The sequence below is a fragment of the Chrysochloris asiatica genome, unplaced genomic scaffold (assembly GCF_000296735.1).
Source record: "Chrysochloris asiatica unplaced genomic scaffold, ChrAsi1.0 scaffold00056, whole genome shotgun sequence".
Taxonomy (NCBI): Eukaryota; Metazoa; Chordata; class Mammalia; order Afrosoricida; family Chrysochloridae; genus Chrysochloris; species Chrysochloris asiatica.
The window spans coordinates 4,276,586-4,295,280 of record NW_006408574.1 but is presented as its reverse complement, the minus strand read 5'-3'; the positions used below and the strand labels follow the sequence as shown (position 1 = coordinate 4,295,280).

At 55.7% G+C, this 18,695-nt stretch overlaps 1 protein-coding gene across 1 annotated transcript in view; it reads right to left on the bottom strand.

The window, feature by feature from the left end:
- The window catches only part of SARDH (sarcosine dehydrogenase), a 54,222-nt gene extending 36,345 nt beyond the window's left edge, over nt 1-17,877 (bottom strand). The window contains exons 1-11 of the mRNA XM_006863713.1: nt 17,539-17,877; nt 16,459-16,637; nt 15,102-15,281; nt 13,585-13,708; nt 13,284-13,384; nt 9,160-9,264; nt 8,045-8,174; nt 5,384-5,470; nt 4,816-4,906; nt 1,587-1,728; nt 316-399 (exon numbers count right to left, since the gene is read on the bottom strand). Of these exons, the coding sequence (XP_006863775.1) occupies nt 316-399; nt 1,587-1,728; nt 4,816-4,906; nt 5,384-5,470; nt 8,045-8,174; nt 9,160-9,264; nt 13,284-13,384; nt 13,585-13,708; nt 15,102-15,281; nt 16,459-16,637; nt 17,539-17,869 (1,554 nt within the window). The 5' untranslated portion in view covers nt 17,870-17,877. The remainder of the gene's footprint in view (nt 1-315; nt 400-1,586; nt 1,729-4,815; nt 4,907-5,383; nt 5,471-8,044; nt 8,175-9,159; nt 9,265-13,283; nt 13,385-13,584; nt 13,709-15,101; nt 15,282-16,458; nt 16,638-17,538) is intronic.
- Nucleotides 17,878-18,695: the final 818 nt, after the last annotated feature.

Below are 18,695 nucleotides of genomic sequence, written 5' to 3'. Positions count from 1 at the left end.
TACCAGCTGTTCTGCGGGAGAAAGACGAGGCTTTCTGCTCTGGTAAAATGGTGCCACTACAGCTCCTTAAAATTATGAGAAATGCTGTTAATGTACTGGGCATACTGAGGTATCTCGTGCATGACTCCCCATCGTGATTTGGGGTCCGTGGAGGTCTCATGCAGGACTTGGGGGCGGGAAGGATGAGAAGAGCAATGGTACCCATGGGGGCAGGTGGGGTGGGAAGGTGGTGGGAGAGGGCTGAGGAACTGAGGCAGGCCAGACCCCTGCATCAGTGGGCAGTCCCTCTTGAAAGCTGGGTCAGGCCCTACTCACTGGAGCTGCCCCTTGGGGACTGAACCATCCGGGCCTCTCCCAGCCATGTCGTTCCTGGAACACGCAGCCTTGTGCCAGGAGCTCCTAGACAAGGAGAGGAGAGAAAACAGAGGATGAGGTACCCCCAGGCCCCAGTGCACCCCACAATGAGAGAAAAGAGGGTGCAGTACCCCTGGGCCCCAGCACACCCCACAAGGGGCAAATACCAACTCCAGAGCCACCTTGGCCCACTCCACCAGCTAAAGCCCAAGGAGATTTGGGCCAGGAGATCTTTGAACTCAGAACCAGAGCCCAGACCCAGGTGCCCTCCTGCCAACTCTGCCTGACAGTGGCTCCGTCTGGGGCTTTGGTTATAGACACTGTCGGCAAGCACAGCTGCTGGCCTGCTAGACCCCTGGGGGTCACATTGCTGCACAGTAACCCCGATACATCCCTAAGGGGGTGCGACCAAGGGTGTGACCACCTTCTTAGTGATAGAGGTGCCCACTGGGAGCACACTTGGAGAAGGAGAACCAACAAGCTTGAAGGACTGGTGAGGTATCCCAGAGCCAGGGCAGCAGAAGTGGGGCCACAGAAGGGAGGTTACAAACCTGTGACCCTCAAATCTGTTTCCTGAATCAGGTGCCACCTGGGGAGCTCAGGACTGACCCGAGATGACCAAGGGTAGTGGGGTGGGTGGGCGGGGAGACATTGGCCTGGTGTGGTCTGAGACCACAGCTGGTCTGGTCCAGCAGGCCAGGGGCCTGACTGCTGGTCACTTTGGCTTCCTCTCCAGAGGTCCAACCTGAGTTCCTCTCAGGTTCAGATCTAGAGCTCCTGATGAGGGAGGCCCCTCCCCAGCTTCAGTGTCTGCTACAGCCTCCCTCCACCCTCCCTGGGCTACTCGAGGAGCCAGGTCCCATGCTAAGTGCTGAGGAGCCACAAAGACTGGAACACATAGGCTCCTCCCCTGGGCACCTGATACTGGGTTTCACCGTATGAGTAGAAGTTTACCAAGTGGGAAGGGCATCTCAGGCAGGCTCTAGAGCAGGAGCCGCACACACCTGTCCCCAGACCGATCCAGCACCTGTGTACCTGTGTCTTCCCTGTCTCCTCCCTTGGAATGTGATCTCCTCATCAGGAGATGTTTCCATTTTATCCAGCCACACATCCCCAGCTCACCACCTGCACCGCCCTGCCATCTGCCAGCATCCCCCGGGGCAGGGGAAAATCCTCCAGACAGCCTCCTTGCCTTTTGCCCCGGCCCGCGGTGGAGCTGGTTAGGGGTATACCTGATGCAGGGGGTCTCTGCGCATGTTGCGTCCAGCGAGGGGCTCATCGTGGGGGAAAACCACAGAGTAATTCTTGGCGTAGGACTCGTGGCTGCGTTCACGGACCCAGCGGTGGTGATCAGTAAGTGAGTGATGGAATCGTCTGGACAGACAAGGGCGGGTCAGTACCTTGGAACAGCACCAGGAGGAGGGGCCAGCCAGACCCCGCTGGAACTGAGCCCCAGCCTCAGACCAAAGGCCAGTGCTTGGGCGTCTCCTCACCACCTCGGGGAGCTCAGGTCACCCCTACTGCCCCACATGGAGACACCAAGGGGCACTGGTGAGCAGGTCCCCGGGGCTGAGCATGGCACCTTCCTGGGCATCTCTGAGTACCCCAGTGAGGGGCTTAGCATCCAAATGACCTGGTCAGTGTTCACATCAAGGGCCCTGGGAACCTGGGGCCAGTGGATGGATAGATCATTCACAGTTCTCCTCCTCCTCAGCAAGGAACGGGGGATATGGGGACAGATTCAGAGCCCCTCTCTTTAGCTCAGATGGGGGTGACTACAGTGCTTCTGGCCCCTCTTCTGAGCAGGGGCAATTTGTACCCACCATACAAATGTCTGCATGTCTGGCTCCCTGGGGCCCAGTGCCTCGATCTCCCTGGGGCCCAGTGTCTCCCCCTCCTTTTACCACATCTTCTGTGGGTCTGGGTCTTCCTGGTCACTCTCGCTCAGGCCCAGAGGGCAGGACACTGAGTGCCTGTGGGTGGTGGCAGGCTGCCCCCTCAGGCAGGTGGGCTAGGCAGGGCCAGGTGCTCATACTACCAGCAACCACTGGGTGTGCTCCTGGGTCAGGAGGGTGGGTAGACACTGCCCCCTTGCCCTAGCCACCCAGGGCTCTCGGAGCTACCTGCCCATGACCTGAAGGCCACTGCCAGACCCTGGAAGTTGGCAGCCCCAGCAGCCTGACCCAAGCCGTGGTATTCTCAATAACCTCATATGCATGGAAAAGTTGCACAGCGAATAAGGAAGACCGTTATGGTGTTGGAGGAGAATATTGAAAGTACCATGGGCTGCCAAAAGAACACGGATTTGTGTTGGAAGAAGTACAGCCGGAGTGTTCCTTAGAAGTCAGGATGGTGAGATTTGATCTCTCATACTTGGACATGTCAGAAGTGACCAGTCCCTGGAGAAGGACATCAAACTTGGTAAAGTGAAGGGTCAGCGAAAAAGAGGAAGACCCTCAACAAGATGGATTGTCACTGTGGCATCAACAATGGGCTCAAACATAGCAACGATTGTGAGGTCAGCCCAGGACTGGGAGATGGTTTGTTGTGTTGTACGGAGGGTTGCTATGAATCAGTACCAACTCGATGGCATCTAACAACAACAAAAGATGAGACCAGGTGTTTGGACAGCGTGCAATTTCAGTGTTTGCCATTTGTGGGTGTTATCGTGAGGGAGCTCTGACGTCATAGTGACCCTGAATGTCCAGCAGAAGGAAACACTGCCCAGTCCTGTGCCATCCTCACAGCTGTTGCTGTTTGAGCCCTTATTGGTACCACTATGTCGGTCCATTTTGTTGGGCATCTTTGTCTTTTTCGCTGACCCTCCACTTTGCCAAGCGTGAAGTTCTTCTCCCTGAACGATTTCCTATGATTATACCTCTGGGCATGGGGAACTGTGAAGTGGCTCTGCTCTTGGGATTACAGAGAACAGGTCCTGAGGTGGGGACAGTACCACCCCAGCTCTGCTTTCTTCAGGCCTGGATGGCGCGTCCCCCATCCCGGGCACCTCTGACTTGCTGTTTGTTATCAGAGGCATGTGGACTCCCCAATCCTGAGGTCCCTGCAGCCTTCTTGTTTCTGCAGTGTTGCTGTTCAGGTGCGTTGCTATCCGGGAGATCTCAGGGGTGTAACCCTGAGAGAATGTGGCCCAAGCTGTGCCAGTCACCATGGAAGGGTGGGGTGGGGTCTCAGTGTCTGTCTATCTGTCTGTGGGAACCGAACAGGGCCCCTCAGTGGCTCTCTCCCCAAACCTCAGCAGGCCAGGGAGGGTATGGTTAGAGGTGCACAGAGCAACAGAGGGAGAGGGTGACCACAACCCTTCCACCTCCATCTCTGGCCCTGCAGAGCAGAGGGGCTGAGGTGGCTCTGGGGTCAGGAACCACCAGACTGCAGTGTCCAGCCTCTGCCACACTGACCTGCCCAGTTCAAGGTCAGCAGGGAACATGGCTGATACCCAGGACAAGGAGTCCAGGACCACGGGCCAGGGAAGAACAGCCTCTACTCTCTGGTCATGTGCATACCTGGAGCTCCCTCTCCACATGCTGGTGGAGGTTGGTAGGGCGTGGGGGGGGGGGCAGGGGGAGGCAGGGCTGCAGATTGTAGAGCTGTGTCCTCAGACAATCACAGCTTCCCACTGTCTCTAAACTGACCATCAGCTCTGCTCCCACCAGATTTACTCCTTCCTCTCTGTGTCTCAGGATTGAGGACACCCACCAGACAGGGTGCATGATTGCTGCCCACCCATTTCTGTGGCTGTTTCCAGGGAGGCCAATAGCAAAAAGCAATCACCCCTGGACTGCCCCAAGAGTCTTTGACCTAATTTTACAGATGGGGAAACTAAGGCCCAGGAGCAAGTGGCCAGTCTGAAACAGAACCTCTGTGTTCACGACCCCCCTAGTCTGCCCAAACACACACACATCCTGTCGTGGGTCTGGGAGCTAGAGGGAGGGGCAAAAGCTGTACTTATCCAAGGAAACGTTTGAGAGAGATCTGACCCTGCAGAGGAGGCTTGGGAAGAGCACGCCCATGGGGAACAGCATGTGAGAAGCCGGAACTTTCTGATGTCTCACAGAGGGGCCCTGCCTCACTCTGCTGCATTTGCAGAAGTCAGTTGGTGACCGGGTCCCTAGCATCAATGCCTAGGCATGTGCTCCATTAGTGTGCCGTGTGCAGACCCTACCTGAACACACTCCCAAAAGCCTTTGCAGCCCGGCCTGTTAGAGGTGAGGACCTTGCTCTGCACTGGGACTGATTTATTCCAGTCACCCTGTTAGCGAGCAGTGTAAGGGATTCATTGGCCAGGATCTGTGTATACTCCCAGCCCCGGTCCTCAGTTTCCCTACCTGTGAAGTGGGAGGACAAGAGATGCTGTAAACTGTAGAGGGCTGTGATCTGCTGAGCTCAGGCGCCCTCTGACACTTCAAGGAGGGCTCTTCCTAAACAGCCCATCACAGCACCCACCTGATGTCGTAGCTGTACATGTCCTTCTCTGGGCGTCCGTGGATGATCCAGTGAGCCAGCTCATGCCCACAGCCGCCACCTAGCATCATTCCTGACGGAGGGAGCTGCAGTCACCAGTCTGCCCTAGAGCCCCCTCCCCAGGCTCTGGGCAGCACCCCAAGCCCACCAGCCCCAGCTCTCCTCCATCTACCATCAAGGCCTACGGCTGAGTTCCTAGGGGTACTGAGGACACCTCTGCTCACACCTGCGCTGCATATACCTGCACGGCTCACAGCTGTGCTGTTCACACCTGTGGTACTCACACCTGTTTTGCACACACTCATACTACACACACCTGTGCTGCTCATACCTGTGCTAAACACACTTGCCCTGTTCACACCTGTGCTATACACATCTGTGCTGCTCACACCTGTGCTGCTCACAGCAATGCTGTACACACCTACACTGCTCACAGGTGTGCTGTACACACCACACACATGTAAACCTGTACTACACACATTGATCACACCTGTGCTGTACACACCTAGGCTGTTCACAACTGCAGTGCACATGCCTGCCCTATACGTACCTGCACTGTTGAAGCCACAGCCCAGGAAGAACCCTCGGAGCTCAGGTGCCTCCCCCATCAGCGGCTTGTGGTCAGGTGTGAAGGATTCTGGAAGGGAGGGGTGCCTGGTGTTGTCTCCACTCTGCAGCCACCTGGGGTAGGGATCTTCCAATTGGGGGCAGTAATCTGGACAGGGGTCTGTAGGCACCTCCTTCGCTCAGATATCCCGCATCCTTCAAAGCCCAGGTACCACCAGGGAGCCACCTTGATTCCTCCTGCCCCCTGTAGCTGGCCAGGTTCTGCCCCACAGAGTCCAGATCTGTTTCCTGTGTATCTCTCTTTCTGCCAACAAGGGGCCTTCCCCTACCCTCTTCCCAGTGCCTAGGCCTCCCTGTCACTACACTCTGGTCTGGCTTTGTCACAACTGGAGACTCGTGACTGAGAGAGCCGTGAGGACACTTCCGTATACTGAGGCAATCCCAGAACCCCAGCCCACTGCCTTGGAGTTGTTTCTGACCCATACAGACTCAGAGTAGAACTGCTCGTTAGAGTTTACGAAATGTAAATGTTTACGAAAGTAGACAGCTTCATCTTTCTCCTGAGGAGCAGCTGATGGGTTTGAACTGCTGGCCTGTGGTTAGCAGTCCAATGCTTAACCCACGATGCCACCAGGGCACTGTAGGGACTTGATAAATGCTTGCTCATATGCTCTATATGCTGCCTCAGGCTGAGGCAGACTGTGGGACAGGGCACCCTCAGGTATGATGATAAAATCATGGGCTTCAAAGCCAGGCCCTGGGTTCGAATTCTGGCATTGCCCTTTGCTAGCTAGCTATTTGACTTTGAACAAGTCACTGGGCCTCTCTGAGCCATAGTTTTTTTCCCCATCTGTCACATTGGGCTGCTGCATTTATCCCACAGCGCTGAGTTAGGTAGTGTGCAAACATCTGTAACAGCCATCCTGTGCCAGACACACAGTGTCACCAGAGAGATCCAGCCCCCGGGGGAGCTCACAGAGCAGAGGCAAACTGAGTAAACATGCAAATCAATAAAAATGAATCTCTGGTAAAGAAAACAAGAAGGGGCAAGGGGGGCTGAGGTTAGACTGGCATCCAGCTATCTTTGGACCCTCTGAGGTGAAGGGCTGCCAGCAGTAAGGTGGGGCAGGCTTGGCATCCCTGAGGGGTGGGGTGGCAGCTGGGTGACTGGTAGGTGGGTGGAGGCAGGTAGGACATTGGGGGAGCAGCCTGCGGCTGGGTGCTCAGAGTCACCCCAGATAAGAAGCTGGGTGTTTCTCTGAGACAGTGTGTGGGGCAGGTGGCCCAGACATCTTGGAGAAGAAGGTGGCAGCGAGAGTTGGGATTGCTGAGACCAACTCCAGGGCAGGGAAGGGGGTTTCTGAAGAGAGAGCTCTCCGGAGGGGACATGCAGGGAGTCAGGTTACACAAGGACTATGTCTTAGGGCTTTGCTGGTGCTGGTAGGGGTGAAGCCCAGCCTAGCCATTCCTGAAGGCCCAAGGACACAACCCACGGCCCCAACAGAGAAACTCCAGTGCCAACTTGGGAGCTCCATCACAACTGGGACACCAGAGCCAGACAGTCCCCACACGTGCCTCCCCCACCAGGGCTTCGAGCCCAGCCTCCCATCTAACAACAAGGAGCTCCGTCGGCACGCACAGCCCAGGGAGCTATTTTAGGTCTGAGTGTGGCACTGCCAGGCCCACACAGCAGGACGCCCAGCCGGGAGGTTAGCTGTGGCCCCCACTGACTGTGCGTCTGTGCCCAGCTGGGTCTCCTGGGGAGGCATGCGTGGATGCCTGTGGGTGGGGGCAGCTCCCACATTCTCTGCTCAGCCTCCGGGACATGAGGGACCCTGAGCAAATCACACTCGCTGGCCACTCTGCCCACTGATGCCCATAATAGTCTCCACATCTTGCTGGTCCCCAGTCCAACCAGGAACCCTACCTGTGACGTCTCACACCCCCACCCCCACCAGCCCCAGTGAACAGTCACCCAACTGACAGGCAAGGACTCCAAGGTACAGCGGGGTCACCAAGGTGCAACCCAGAGCCCAGGGTACAAAGTTTCCTTTCTGGGAAGGACCGCATCTTCACATCCACCATCTCTTGTTTCCTTGAGGAGTAAGGAGGCCCTGGGGTTCACGGGGAAGAGGTCCCCCACCCCCACCCCGTGATTCCACTGAGACCACCAGGGTACAGTGAGTCCCTGCTTCTACATGTGCACACAAGCTGCTGTCCCTGACCAGAATGTGAGTCCCCACAGCCCCAAACATACATCCCCACAGGCCCACATACGTGTCTCCATAGCTCCGAACATACGTGTCTCCACAGCCCAGAACACTCGTCCCCACAGACTCAAACACTCATCCCCACAGCCCAGAACACATGTTTCCCTAGCTTCAAACACTCATCCCCACAGACCCAAATACACTAGTCCCCACAACCCCGAACATGCATGCCCACAGCCCTGAATATGTCCTCACAGCCCCCCACATAAATCCCCACAGCCTGGAACATGTGTCCTCACAGCCCTCACCTTTCGCGTCCGGCTCCAGCACCTCAGTGCTCCCCATTGAGACCTGTGTCCACGAGGCCCCTGGACTGGAGTGGCCGTGGGCACCATCAGGGCTGTCACTGGTCCAGCTCTAGGCCCCACACTCACCTGGGCCGCAGACCGTGGACTTGACCCCCGTCTTCTCCAGCACAGGGACCCGGTTGATGGCACCTTCAATGTGCTGGGTGAACACATCCCAGTCCAGGTCAAAGAGGCCAAAGGCAAACTTGTCTGACACCTGTGTGGACCAGACAGGGACATGCCTGGGGTGCTGGGAAGGGACGGTGTCCCCAAGAACAGCAAACAGATACCGGCTCCCTACCAGGGACTGGGGTGGTCACCCTCAGGTCCTCTTGACCTGTCTCCCCCATGGTCTGCCCTTCAGTGGGCAGATCAGCCTCATAACTGCCCTCCTGGCAGACCTCACTGGCTCAGCCTGGCTTGCTGCAGGCTACCTGGCCACCTCACCCCCTTCCAGGAGTCCTCCTGAATCAGCCCTCCCCTCTCTCATAATCTGGCCTAGAATCCCCCCAAGAGGACACATGAGGCCCACCTTTCCCCTACCCCGCCATATTACTTCCATCTGCTTTTGGGGTACACTAGAGCTGACCTCAGGGCCTCTTCCCTCCTTCCCAGGTAGCCACTGACTCAGACCACTAATACTCATCTTGTTCCCCCTGTGCAGGCCCCTCCCCCAACACCACCTCCTCCAGGAAGCCTGCTCTGACTGCCAGGCCAGCCTCTCATGGCAGACAGTGCATGGATCAGGATCCCCATGTGTGTGCTTAATGGCTGTATGTCTCCCCATTAAAATACAGGGGCAGGGTTCCAGCAAATGGAGCTCCCTAGTCCACAAGGCCACCTTGTCATTGTGGGTTAAATGCATGAATATAGGGGCCCTGCACTCCACTCCAGCGGTCACCCGAAGAGCCACCAGGTCTGGGGACTAGGCCGCTGTAGCTGAAGGTCAGTGGGTCACGTGGTTTCCCGTCTTCTGACGTCAGCATTGTCCAGTTCTACAACCTCTCATCGTCCTCCCTCCTGGCCCATTCTGGCTTCAGAGGCCAGAGAACAATGGAGCTTAGTCCTCATGAGGCCCAGGGACCTGCCCTGACTTCTCCACAAGTGTGTGGATAATGTTGCACCCAGAAGAAACTTCTCCACACTGAGGTCAGCCCAGATCACCCTCCAACCTGCAATGCCGCAGGGTGTCAGCTGCTCACCTCCTCCCAGAAGATGGGGTTGGTCTCGTAGCCACCCACAGACAAGGCATCCCCCTGTAGGCGGAGGTAGACAGAGGCATCATGGTCCCGGACGTTGGGCATATTCTGAAAGGTGGAGCAGAGAAGACTCAGGTCAGCGGGGACGAAAGCCGGCAGTAGCCCCTTACCTCCTCTTGTCGTGGGCCCTTGAGGACAGCATGAATAGGGACTTCGAGTGACACATAATGGGAAAGCAGCCCCGTCCAGGTGTCTGTCCTCATAAGATAGCAGCCATAGAGTTACGAGGAAGGGGGTGGACAGGGAAAGGTGTTGTTGTTGTTGTTGTTGTTGTTATGTGCTGTGGAGTCGGTGCCGACTCATAGCGACCCTGTACAGGATTTCTGAGGCTGTAAATCTTTATAGGAGCAGAAAGCATCATCTTTCTCTCGCAGAACAGCTGGTAGTTTCCAACTGCTGACCTTGTGGTTCGCAGCCCGATTCGTAACCACTACGCTACCAGAGCTCCTTAGGTGCACCTGATAAATATTGGTGATGACGTAGGAGATGCCAACAGGGGGTGGGAGAGAGTCCAGTGGACAAGGAGAGACCCAGTTGGTGTTTGGGGTGGGGAGGCTGGGCGCGTCCACCTGATGGACCCCCAGAGCTGAGTGTACACGGGTCCCAGGGCCCTCTGCAGGGTCATGAGGTAGCTGTGAGTACAGGTGAGTTGGCTAAAGAGTCTTGAAGGACTAGACCCAGGTGCCTCCCACCCCTGTGCAGACACTGTGCTCTGAAGAAGTGGGTCCCAGGCAGCAGGGGTAAGGATGGGGCTGACACCCATACCCTGCCATCCACACTGGGCAGGAGATGCAGCATGGCCCCGAGAGAGCTCTGGACGCTGACATCAGAGCTACTGCTCAACTCCCTGCAAAAAATCCTCCAAGGCAGAGACGGTGACATGGGGAGATGGAGCGGCTGGAGACTTTGGAGCCGGAGAGAGAGAGGGGCGGTATGCAGACGAATGGGGGGCAGGCTTGCGGGGTATACGCTTTGGTTGATCGATGGTGTATGGAAGGCATTGTAACCATGCCAAGGAATCAATATACAGCGGGATCAACGTGAAGCTAATGTCCTCCCATGTAAAGTATCACATAATTCACGATAAAGCATTAAAAAAAATTTTTTTTAAGTCCTCCAAGTGACCCATCCTCTTTGACTGGCAATCAGCTAGAAATTCATCCTCAGAAAAGAAACTACAACCAGAAAGTCACAGACAGGAGATGGTATTTGGCCCACAAACAAGGGACTATGAGAAAGGAGCAATCTAAAATCAGGAAAGAATTCTTTAAGGTTAGTGTGATCAACAACAAAGAAGTTCCACAGAAGAGCTGAGGGAGACCAAGACCATCTCTCCAAAGTCAAAAAAAAAAAAAAAAAAAAGACAAGGAGACAGAGACCAGGGTAGAGATCACAAGGTTGACATGAAGATCTAACAGACACCTGACAAGGGTCCCAGGAAGAGCTAACAGAGAAGAACAGGGAGAGAGAAAGCTCAGGAAGGTTTTGTAGGTTTCTGGGTGGAAGGGCCTTACAATGCCCACCAGCCCTGTGAAGACTGAAGGTGCCGGCAGGTCTCAGAAGCCCAGGTGAGCAGACAGGAACAGGAAGAACAGAGCTCAATGGGTCACAGCTCCCCCGGAACATCTGATGAAGTCCACACAGTGAACAGAACCCTTGTGTGGGGAAACGGGGCTTTCCTTGGCAGATGTTGTCAGCTAAATGAGTAACAAGACACCTGAACAAGGTCCTAGTCCTCAGCCCTCCTGAGTGGTGTCTTACAAAACAGGAGCACCAAGGAACACCAAAAACTGCCAGTGCTGTTGGAGAGCGAGCAAGACCTCTGGAGCTCAGACTCTAGCCTCCGGAACCAAGTGTGGGGAGCATCGGCCAGCACACAACTGGCCCAAAGTGCAGAGGGGTGGCCAGGTGGGTACGCACTTGGTCTGGGCAGTAGTAGCCTCCCAGGTCTCCCCGCACCCCACTCTGAACCTGCATGAAGGAAGCTGCTCTCTGACTCTCCAAATGGGACCCAGCTGCAACCTCAGGAAGCCCCTTGCTATGGATCAGATTGGGGCCCCCACCTTTATGACGATGTTCTGGCACCAGTGTCTTTGCTGGTGCGGTCAGACTGGAGTCCGGCAAGGGGGGGTGGGGAGGGGTCCAGAGCCCATATAAGTGGTGTCTTTCAAAAAGAGAAGAGACACAGAGAGCAGACGACCATGTGACAATGAGGTGATGGCGCAGTGACAAGCCAGGACTGCCTGGGGTCACCAGAAGTCAGGAGAAAAGACGATGGACTCCCCCTCCGCCCGGAACCTTTCAAGAGAACGTGGCCCAGTTGACACCCTAAACTCAGACTTTAGCCTCCAGAGCAGTGTGAGGGTCCATTTCTAGTTTCCCAATCCACCCAGTGTGTGAAGGTAGGCCCATGGTCTCAGACACCCCTGGTAACCAATGGGATATAGAGCCATGTGACCCTATCCCTTCCCCAAGCCCCAATTCCCTCCAATGAAGTTTCAGAGTGCTGCAACAGCCAGGATGGGTCCGAGCTCCCAACGCACACAGCATCCCCTTCTGTCATTAACGTATCCTGCCCCAGCATGACCCCAGCCTCAGGTTCACAGGTCAAACTCTCCCCAAAAAAGTGCCTCAAAGTCAGGCATCTCAGTGGGATTGAGGGATGGAATGCCTCAGTCCTGGCCCTATGGACACCCTGTGGTCATCCTCCCCACACACACCCTCCCTAACACGGACCCCTGCTCTCCTGTCTGCCCTGACCGGACCCAGCCATCAGGAGCCCACTGCAGCCCAAGAGCGCCCCCTGGTGGTCAATGGGGGACCAGCTCCCTCAGAGCTTCAGGACAAGAACTGCAGTAGCTCCGAGCAGCCCTCAGTCAGTGCTTACTGGACGGCTTACTGGACGACGCCAAACTCGATCTTTCTACGTGTGTCCACAAGAAAAGGCTGCCCAGCACACCCAGCCAGCTGCAGGAGGGGGTCAAGCCCCGGCTCCCACCCACCACTTCAGTCCATATATCAGCCCGGCTCAGCCAGATGGGGATCACAGCCACACGGAGATGAAGCTGGCTCCTGACCCCAAACAAGGTGGCTCGCCGCTCCCTCTACGGCCCCCACACTCTGGCCCTGTCTCTGAACTGCCGGTACTACCCCTTCTCTGCCCCTTGCTCATCTTTCCAGAGCTTTGTCTCTCTGCTGCACACCAGTGCCCCCTGCAGCCTGCTCTGGAATTGCTTGTCTTCAACCTCACGGCTCCCCAGACCCAGGAAAGAACAAGGTTTTCCCTCTGTTACAGCCTCGGATGGGAGGCAGATGGATATTTGGATGATGGGTGGACTGTCAGACAGCTGGAAAAAACAAACACATAGATGGATGCCTGGATGAATACAGGGATCAGCAGAGACATGCATGATAAACGGATGGCAAGAGGGACAGAGGGCAGGATAATGGAAAATAAATGGAGGGAGGGATGAGGGGAGAGGAGGAGGGAGGGTAGGTGGAGTGTGGTTGAGGAGAGGAGGGAGGGAGGAAGATATAAAGCACTGAAGTGCTGGTGTGTGCTGTGGGTTAATGCGCCAGACTGCAAAGACGTTTGAACTGCCAGGTTGGTGGGTCGAGCTCACCAGCTGCTCCTCAGAAATGGGTTGGAACCAACTCGACAGCACTTAACAACAAACGGATGAGTAGAAAAAGAAGTGAATGGAAGGGGGAATCAATGATGGAGAGAGGGGATGGTCAGTGACCAGGTGGCAGGAAGCCCCCAGCGCCATACAGAAGAGACGTGTGGAGAAGGAGAGCAAGGCGGCTAGGGACCCCAGGGTTCCTTGGGTCACTGGGGTACAGAGTACTGGGTGCCCAGGGGGGCAAGCTGGGACTGCGGTTTGGACAAGCAGGACAAGTTACTTCTCAAACCACCAAAGATGTCCATTTTGAAGATGAGATGACTGAGGCCAGCTGGTGAGGGGACCCATGTGGGTCGCACAGTCTGTGGGCGACTGGGCTGGGGTTCAGAACTAGGACCCTGTGCCTCTCACAGTCCAACGGGAAGTGCCTGGGCCCTCACTCACCTGGATGCCCTCAATGCGTTCGGTGACAACATAGGCGTGGTGCATGGCCACCAGTGGAACTTTGACCCCAGCCATCCGCCCCACAGCGCCGGCCCACACTCCTGTAGGCAGAGCACACCGGTCAGCTCCCCTCTACCTGGCTGGAGCTGCAATATCTTCAGATCCTTTGCTCTAACAATGACTCCACCTGAGCTCACCTAGGCCCTGCCCCTCTTGCCCCAGAGAAAAGCCCTGCAAAGGCCAACCAGGTATAGGGGCAGCAGGTGGTCACTGTTCCCAGGAAAAGCTCCCACCCTCCCACCTGCACAGTTGACCACGAAGGGCGTCTGGATGGTGCCGTGCTTTGTCTCCACGGCCGTAACTCGCCGCACCCCAAAGTCATCCGTCCGCACCTGGATGCCGGTCACTGGGCAGTTCTCGATGACCTGGGTGTGAAAGAATTACTTCCAGGGCCAACCAGAGCTCCCTCAGGCACTGACCACCCCTTCACCAGAACTCTGTCCTCAATGGGAGCTGGGGCCACATGGCACCCCAACAGTGACCCATTGGAGCTGCAGGTGACCACAGTGTGGGGAACACAATCAAATCCACACATTCCCAGATAAAAGAGGTGGTTTCTCCAAAGGTAAGAAGCAGCCAAGTTTGTTCTTACAAATCGAGATTCATTTGACGAATGGGCATATGTTTGTGGCAGAAAAGGTCACAAGACAATGTACGGTTTGGTTCTAATACAGCTGTTAACCACAAGGTTGGAGGTTTGATTTTACTTTGAGGTACCTCGGAAGAAGTGCCTGACAACCTACTTCTGAAAACTCAACCATTAAAAACCCTACGGAGCACAGTTCTACTCTGACATGCGTGTGTGTCCGTGAGTCAGAGACAACTGGACCACAACTGTTGTGTATATTTTGTTATATATAAATATGTGTTTACAGATGTACTTATACAAGGGAACTTCAAAAAGTTCACAGAAAAAAAATCCATTATCCTTTCATTCCATTTATCCACAAACTTTTTGAAGCCCCCTCATATATACTATCCACACACACACAATATACAAGCACATTTGGATTTGTTGTGCTTTGCAAATACTGTAGTTTCGATAGACAGGGGTTTATGGCCAGGCTGCACCCCACAAATCTGTCAGACACGTTGTCTGTGGTCATTCCACACTAGTTCTCATGCTATGCATACTTCCTAGACTACACCACTGTGTCAAAGACTATAACACTGTGTCAAAGACTACACAACAAGTGTGTCAAAGACTACAACATTGTGTCCACACAAATGATCTTTGCACTTATTGGGAACTACCGTCGAGGCAGTCCTGACTTTTACAGTGTCCAAGGAGTGGCTGGTGGGTTTGAACCGCCAACCTTTAGGTCAGTAGTCCAGCGCTAATTGTACAGCACCACACCAGGATGCCCCAGAATGCATGTTCCTCCCTTAATTATGATCTTTGCTTGACTGCAGTGACCCTAGGGCCAACCCCGCAGAATCCCTGAGACCTGCCTGTCTACACTGTCTCCTTAAAAACAAACAAGTGTGGTGTGAAGCGGACTAAGATGTCCAGACTGGTTCCCTCTGGGTGACTTCTGTCTGTCCTTTTTTTGTCTTTGTCTTTTCTCATCTACACTGTGTGTGTGACTGCAGCCCAGGAAGGCAAAGCTGACAGGCAGAGGTTGTGAGAAGCCGAGCAGCAGCAGTTTGAAGGAGAAACAGAACATCTTCAGTGGAATGAGCCTCACCTCCACCTTTGCAGGGGCTGGACAAGGGGCTGGGCCTGGAGGACAGACCCAGGCCCGGCAGTCCTCATACCTGGGCTCCTCGGGCAGTGGCAGCCCGGGCCAGTGTGGTGCAGGTGCCCGCAGGGTCCATGGTCCCGTCGTGCGGCACGTATAGAGTCCCGTAGAGGTCATCCACGTTCATCAGCGGGTACAGCGCCTTGGTCTCTGCTGGGCTCAGCACGTGGGACTCCACCCCATAGGCCTTGCCCAGCTAGGGGCCCGGGAGAAATAAGCAGCCATCAGGAGTCAGGGCTCAGGCCCTCTGGTGGTCCTCCTCCCAATTGGGCCCCTCTGGGCCCCCTCCTGGTGACTCCCCAGAGCTTTGACTGGTCACCATGACCCACGTGGCCCTGTCCCTTGAGCCAACTACAGGATAAGCATGTGGTCAGGGAAGCTGCTTGATGCATCCTTCTGAAAACGAGGTGGTCATTTGTTGTTGTTGTTAAGTACCATGGAGTCAGTTCCGACTCATAGTGACCCTGCACAGGGTTTCCGAGGCTGCAAATCTTTACAGGAGCAGAAAGTCTCATCTTTCTCCTGCAGAACAGCTGGTAGTTTCGAACTGCCGACCTTGCGGTTAGCAACCTGATTCATAACCACTACGTTACCAGAGTTCCTTTCTTGAATCAACTGGCAGGGCTGAAATACTAACCTTCCTGTTAGCAGCTAAGCACTTTAACTGTGGTGCCCCAATAAGCTCACACATCGAGTCAGTTCTGATCATAGTGACCCTGTAGAGAGTATCTGAGGAGCAGCCGGTGAGTTTGAACTGCCAGCCATGAAGTTCAAACAACCCTGCAGTCCAGTGCTGACCCGACAATGCTACACCAGGAGTCCAGCAACCCTATGTTGTTGTGAAGTGCCATTGAGTCAGTTTGGACCCATAGCAACCAACCCTGTATAGGGTTTCCAATGGGCAGTTGGTGAGCTTGAACCCCCAAACTTGCAGTCCAGCACATTAGCCCATAGTGCCACACCAGGATTCGGAAACCCTGTGGGGCACAGTACAACTGCATTGAGATTTCTGAGGCTGTAAATGTTTCCGGGAGCATACAGCCTCATCTTTCTCCCAAGGAGCAGTTAGCGGGTTTGAACCATGTACTTTGTAGGTAGTAGTCCAATGCTTAACCCACTGTGCCACCAGGACTCCTTCCCCAATACCCAGCCTTCTCTAAACGCAGGAAACTTTCTAAGCGTCTGCCACCACGTCAGCCCTGCTGGCCGGCTGACCTCCCCATGGGCACCTGGCTTCATGGGAACAATCCTGACTCCCACCCCTGGATGCCTCCTGCCTCCCACTGCAAAAGTGTCCCCATTGGACAGATGAGGGAACCGAGGCTAGGGAGTGGCCAGCTGCCAGGGACAGGCAGGATGGGTCTTGAACTCACAGACATGAGCCGTTTGTACTCATCCAGCCGCTGACGGTTGGAGGCGATGAAGAGACCCCCGTTCTGGATCCAGCCTGTGTGAAGCCCTGTCTCCTCTTCCAGGTCCTGACTCACCACGCGTCTGGTGTGAGCCAGCAACTCCACCTCCACGTCGCTGGGCCGCAGCTGCCACAGTAAGCCTGCAGGACGGCCGCACCCATCAGCTCACAGGGAGGTGCCAGAGGCACCCCTGCTCCCAGGCGACCAGCAAACCAGGGCCCTGTAGTGGGGATCGAGCCCAGGCCATGGGGAGCAGGGATCTCAGGATCAAAGCTGTGTCTCAGGAGCTCTCACTCTGGGGCAGCTCATGGGGCGACCGCATCAAAAGCCCCCATTTATTGAGCTTTGGTGCTGTGACCAAGCCCCAGATGCAGAGGACCTTGTTGCATCCTAGGAGGTGGGTGTGGGTCTTTCAAAAATGGAAGGAGAGGGCATAGAACAGCTCTGCACCTTCCTCAAGACCACCGAGACCAATGGTGGGGCCGGAAGCCCAATCCTGGATGAACGGAAGCCCCCAGCAGTGGGGAAGCGGGGATACAGGGTAGTGGTGGGTGTGAGCGTGGGAGCTGGGAGCCCACCCTGCTCGTGCACGCCCCCTATGTGTGCCTCATCTTGGCTGGAAGCTCAGTGACCTCACTCTGATTACTGAAGCCAGGTTACTGGCACACCGCTCCTCAAAGGGTTAGGGCAGAAAGGACTTAACACAAGCTACCTGGCTGGTTGGGGTGAGAATTGCAGAAGCGCCTCGTGTGCATGGAGGACCCTGCTCTGTGTCCCCAACAATCCCCTTCCCACCTCCTGGGTTCCCTATGGGAGCCCTTCACCTTGGTGGTCCAGTTCCAGGCCCGAATCTACCCCCTCTACCCCTCCATAGTTCTTCAGAAACTCAGGGAGCAAGTGGTTCCCCGAACCGTCCCTCCCTCAGCCTGGCCCGAGCCTTTTCTCAGTGGTCCCCTTCTGCTAACAGCCTGGGTGTCAACCCTGAACTGGTCCCCCACTCTGCCAGGTCCCTCCCGCCCTGCCTGCACCCCAGCTCCTTACCTGCCGTGTGCCAGGTGGTCCCCGAGGTCAGCCGGTCTCGTTCCAACAACACAGGGCTGCTCACACCTAGTTTGGCCAGATGGTACAGGGTCTGGCAGCCCAGACTGCCCCCACCAATGACCACCACACTGGCATTACTGGGCAGGGGCCGGCTCGGGCCTTGGGCTGCTGCTGACAGGCTTTGATCCCCCTTCAGAGTCCTCTGGTAAGGAACACCCTTCTCCGTCGGGGATCCGGCAACGCTGGTCAGGGGACGCAGCCCCAGGCCCTGTGGGGGGCTCTGACGAGGGTATGCAGTGGCCACTCGCAGGGCCCGGCTCAGCGAGGCCATGAGGACTCCGGCCTGGACACGTCGGGATGCTAGGGAGAGGGGACCACATGAGGCTGTTAGTGAGAATCCTAAGGACCCGTGCCACCATGGTGCTGCTTCCCACAGCGCCTGCGCATCCATACATGTGTTTGTTCATGCATGCATGCATTTGTTTGTTCGTCAATATATCTACACATTCACTCACGTGTTCACCCGTGCACTCATTCATTTCTCCACTCATACCTTCATTGTTTCATTCATTCATTCATTATCCACACATGCATTCCTTTGTTCATTCATTGATGGACTCATGCATTCCTTCATTTCTTCCTTTATCATTTACTCAGTCCTTCATTCATTTGTTTGCTCAGTGTCTGGTCCCATCAACCTCTGTTCTGGGCCTGGGAGCCAGGGTGGGAGGCAGACTCTCCAGCCTGGGAGAAGACAGGGACACAGCCAGAAGAGGCCCACTTGGAGCAGGGGAGGCTCCTGCAGAGGAGATGTTTGGCCTGAATCCTGGTGACATGAGAGGAGTGAGGGAGAGCAGGAGAGGCCTTGAGGACACAGGGACAAGGTCCGAAACCATCAGCACTCAGGAGGAGGAAGCATCAGGAGAGTGATGCGGACTGGGGTCATGAGGGGTCCTAACAGAGCTCAGGACACTTCCCAGGGGGCTTGCTTAGGGGTCCACAAAGCCCTGTCTGTGTTTGAGGAAGAGCCCCTGGGTGGTGAATAAGGTAGATATACAGGGGTGAAGAGTCGGGGGCAGAGGTCCGTGATAGGGGCTGGAGTCATGTGTGCAGGCTGACTGCAGGGCCAGGAGGGACAAAGGTGGCTTGAGGAGGGG